This window comes from Pygoscelis adeliae, unplaced genomic scaffold (assembly GCF_000699105.1).
Source record: "Pygoscelis adeliae isolate BGI_AS28 unplaced genomic scaffold, ASM69910v1 Scaffold346, whole genome shotgun sequence".
In the NCBI taxonomy this organism is placed as follows: domain Eukaryota; kingdom Metazoa; phylum Chordata; class Aves; order Sphenisciformes; family Spheniscidae; genus Pygoscelis; species Pygoscelis adeliae.
In genome coordinates, this window is record NW_008824902.1 from 369,022 (window position 1) to 373,006 (window position 3,985).

The following is a 3,985-nucleotide window of genomic DNA, read 5'->3' on the forward strand; positions in this document are numbered from 1 at the left end:
CGCCTTCTTCCGTTTGGCCTTGGCTGCAGGCAGCCGGGGCTTCTGAGCTGGGGAAGAGGATGGCTGGAATCAAAGCGGAGGCAGCGTCAGTCCCCCCCGCGGGGTTCACGCAGGATGGGTGCGTGTGTGCAAGCGGTGACACCCCCCCACCCCCGTGGTTGTGTGCAAACCACACACACGTGTGCAACGGACCTCCACGCTCCCCAGCCCGGATGCATGGGGTAGGATGGGCTAGGAACTGAGCTGAGACCCCCAGCCCATCCTGGAGCGGTACAGGGTTGGGATGCGAGGAGGGAAGGGAGGTGCAGGCCCCATCCTGCCACTGGTACGGAGAAGCTGTTTCTAAAGCGGCACTCACCATGGTTCCCTCGCTGGAAGATGCTGTTTCATCCTCCTGGGATGGAGGCAGCGGATGGGGGTGCCCTGCAGTTTCCGCAGTGGGCGCTGGGCCCTCGGAGTCCTCTGGTACCGGCAGAAAGAGATGCAATTCGGGACTGAGATGAGGGAGTGCAGGGCATTGCCCAAACCCACACTAGGAATGGCACCTGGGTGGGGGAGCTCAGCCCATGGGGGGAAAGCAAAAGGGGAGACTGTTGCATGGGGTGAGCTGCACCCAGGGCCCCACTCCCCTTCCTCTGAGATGGGGGCTCAGCTGCGGGGAGGCTGGGTGCTTCAGTCTCTCCCCATCCCACAGCCACGGAGCTCCTCACCTGAGTGCTGCCGTTTCCGAGCCTGCTTAGCCTCCTGCTGCGTCACTGCCGCGTAGAGCTGCTGCAGAGCGGAGGCGAACGCCTGCCCCTCTCCCGCACCGCAGATCTGGGGCAGGCTCTGTGGGAGAGAGCAGAGGCACTGTCCCCCTGCCACGAAATCACCTGCCAGGAGCCGGTTCCTGCCAGGACACCCTGCCACGGTGCTGCAGTGGGGCAGAGAAGGGGCTGTGCATCCGTCTGCCCATCGGCCTCCATCTGCTTCACCCCAGGGACTGCGTCATGGCTTGCAGGGCCAGCCAGCTCTGGCACTGGGCAGGACGTGGCTGCACACACACACACGCATGTGCACACACCCGCACACCTGCTGCGGCCATTGGGCTGCCTTCCCATTCAGAGGCAGACTGTGGGAGGCTTGCAAGTCATTCATGAAACGGTGGAGATAAGATCGCACGGGGAGGGAAGGGCTGCGGCTTCCCCGGCGGGAGCACCGCAGGGGCCGTGGCTGGCCGATAAGGGCAGCGAGCCTTGCACAGGGGCAGGACCTTGGCACGAGGTGGGGACAGGGAACCTCTGCCTGCCACGGCTGCCTCCAGCGATGTCTATGCAGGCAGCACAAGCTATCCCTGGTGGCCCCATGGCAAGTGAGGGCGATGCGGTGGCGAGACGAGGGATGCCCAGGTTTGCTGCCAGGCTGCCAGAGGAGCTCCTGGCTCCCTGCACACATTTTTGTCTCCATCCAGGCTTGATTCAAGGCAGCCCCCCTCTTCCTGCCCGAAACCCCTGCCAGGGCTGCGGGATGCCACCCTCGCCCTCTGGGCCATGCCAAGGTGCATGGGGGACCTTGGCTCTCATGACAGGGAGGCTGGCAGGCTGGGCAAGTGCCATGCTCCACTGGGAACCTAACAGAGCACATGGCCAGAAAACAAACACGTGCAGGGATGGGGAAATGCGTGTGTGCCCTGGAGAGGGCGGCTGTGTCGGGGTGCATGGGGCACGGTATGGGTGCGTGTGTGCAGGTGACTGTGAGTATGTGTGTGTGCATGGGGGGCTGTGTGCACAGCCATGTGTAGATGAGCATGGCTCTGGGTGCATGTGTGGCAGCTTGTGTGTCAGTGTATGTGTGTGTGTGTGTGTATGTCAAAGGTCCGCGCACTAATCTCTGCTCTGCTCCACACTGAGGCAGCAGGAGAACAAAGTGTAACAGATAAGGCCAGATCCTCTCTGGACCAGGGGAGGGCATGGGGACACTCAGACCCACTCAAGGCCAGAGTCCAAAGCCTGGCCCTGGCTTCCCAGTGGCAGAAAGGGCAGGCTTGAGCCCCCCTCGCTGCTCCGCACTGGACAGGGATGGAGGGCAGGGCTGATGCCAGGATGGGTTGGCTGGTGCCCAGAAAGGCACCTTCCCCACAGGTCACATCCCCCCTGCTGGAGCCGTGGGCATGAAAGGCCCCTTAGCTGTAGGACACGCATGCCACCGGGGTCTGCTTTTTTGCCAGCTTCTGTGCAGGAGCTCCTGTGTCCCTGCCCACTGCCACAGGAGGGAGCGATGCTCTGGTCCCAGCGCCCTGCCAGCATCCCCGGGATTGCTTGCCACTGGGCAAACACACCTCCCAGTGCCTCCCGGCCTCTGAGCCCTGAGCTACGCTGGCCCATCACAAGGTCCCAGGGAGGAGGAGGGATGCTGAGCACCTTGGACACCCTGCGGATGCTCTTGCCCTGGATGTTTCAGCCCCACGGGGCCAGGGTTGCACCCAAGGTTGCAAAAGCAGCGTCCGAGGCCAGGAAGGCGACTGCACTTCAAAGGCAGGAGAGGGGCTGGCAACGGGTGGCCGACACAGCCCAGATCAAAGGCACAAGCTGGAGTCATAATTCAGAGAAAAGCAAACAGCAGCTCCCAGGAAAGCCGGGAACAGTGGTGGAGTGAGCAAAGTGTACTAGATAGCACTGCGCGGGTCAATGCCCCGGGAGGGCGGGAGAGTCCCCTGCAGAGCCACCCGGCCCTGGGTGCCACTACCCTGCTGCCCACCCCCTCTACCCACTACCGAGGGGTCCCCAGGGAGTGCCAAGGCGGTGGGGCAGGCTGTGCACCCAGACGTAGGGTGCTGCCCACCCCCCTCAGCTCCAACCCAGCCGGGACGCGGGCTGCAGCGCAAGATGGCACCTGGGACACTTCCAGAGCCCCGGGGCTGCCCAGGCTGCTCCTCTTCCCAGCATCCAAGTGAGGATCCAGGCAGGGCAGCCGCTTTCTCAGTGCTCAGCCCCAGCTGCCCAGAGCCAGCACAGCATCCCCATGGTATCCCTGGGGACGGGACAATGCTGTGGAGTGGCCACCACGCTTGTAACCATCCGGTGTCCCCGAGACCTGCACACACACACCTGCTGGGGTGGCACCCTGGGGAGGCACTGGGAGAAGAGTGCCCAGTACTGCCAGCCCCCGGGGAGTGATGGGCATCTGGGGTGGCACAGGGGTCTGCAGGTGCAGGGCACCCACTGCCCATGCCTCTGGGAAGGGCCCAGCTCCAGCAAGCCTGGGGTGGAATTTGGGAGTCACTGACCACCTCCTGCCGCTGCCTGCCCCGGGCGCTCGGACCCATTGGGCTGCTGGAGCTGGCCTGTGCTGGGATGGGAGGGCCACGCTTCACAGCCCCGGAGGGAAATGGGTTTATAACCAGAGTTGGAAGTGTTTCCCTTGCAGAGCCGTGACTCAGCAGGGAGCGGAGCGTGCTGTGCCAGCCACCGGCCACCTGATGGCCCCGGAGGCTGAGAGGGACAAGGAGGTGTCCCCAGAAGGGGCTGGGTGGGTGACAAGCCCTGGGTACCAGTGACTTTCCCTTCCCTCCTTGCCCCGCTGCCCCAGCACATCCCCAAGCTGAACCCCGCCGCAGGCAACTTGTTGTCCCCCCTGCGACGTCAGCCCTGGCCTCCGGTGACTTGTTTTTCTCTGATTACCCATCTCTGGGATAAACACAATGCCAGAGGTCCAGGGAGCGGCACGAGCAGAGAGCTGGCACCCGGGGGAGTGCCGGCCGGGTTGCCCCATGCTGCTCGCCAGGCACTGGGGAGCGATGCCCAGGGAGCTGGCACAGCTTGCCCCACGTGTTATGACTACCTGGCCACAAGGCCAAGCGGGATGCCCCGGTATCAGAAGTGACTCAAGGCTGCGGCAGCAGCACGGGAGGCTCCGCAGCACACCCTGAACCGTGATTAGCCCAGCCAGGGGGGCTGCCCAGCGAAGGGGGCAGGCGCCTGACCTCGCATCGGGAGCAAGCCGGGCT

General features: G+C 64.2%; 1 protein-coding gene across 1 annotated transcript in view; it reads right to left on the bottom strand.

Moving 5' to 3' along the window:
- The window catches only part of NHEJ1 (nonhomologous end-joining factor 1), a 55,891-nt gene that overhangs the window by 8,441 nt on the left and 43,465 nt on the right, over positions 1 to 3,985 (bottom strand). The window contains exons 6-8 of the mRNA XM_009324868.1: positions 711 to 828; positions 359 to 462; positions 4 to 63 (exon numbers count right to left, since the gene is read on the bottom strand). Of these exons, the coding sequence (XP_009323143.1) occupies positions 4 to 63; positions 359 to 462; positions 711 to 828 (282 nt within the window). The remainder of the gene's footprint in view (positions 1 to 3; positions 64 to 358; positions 463 to 710; positions 829 to 3,985) is intronic.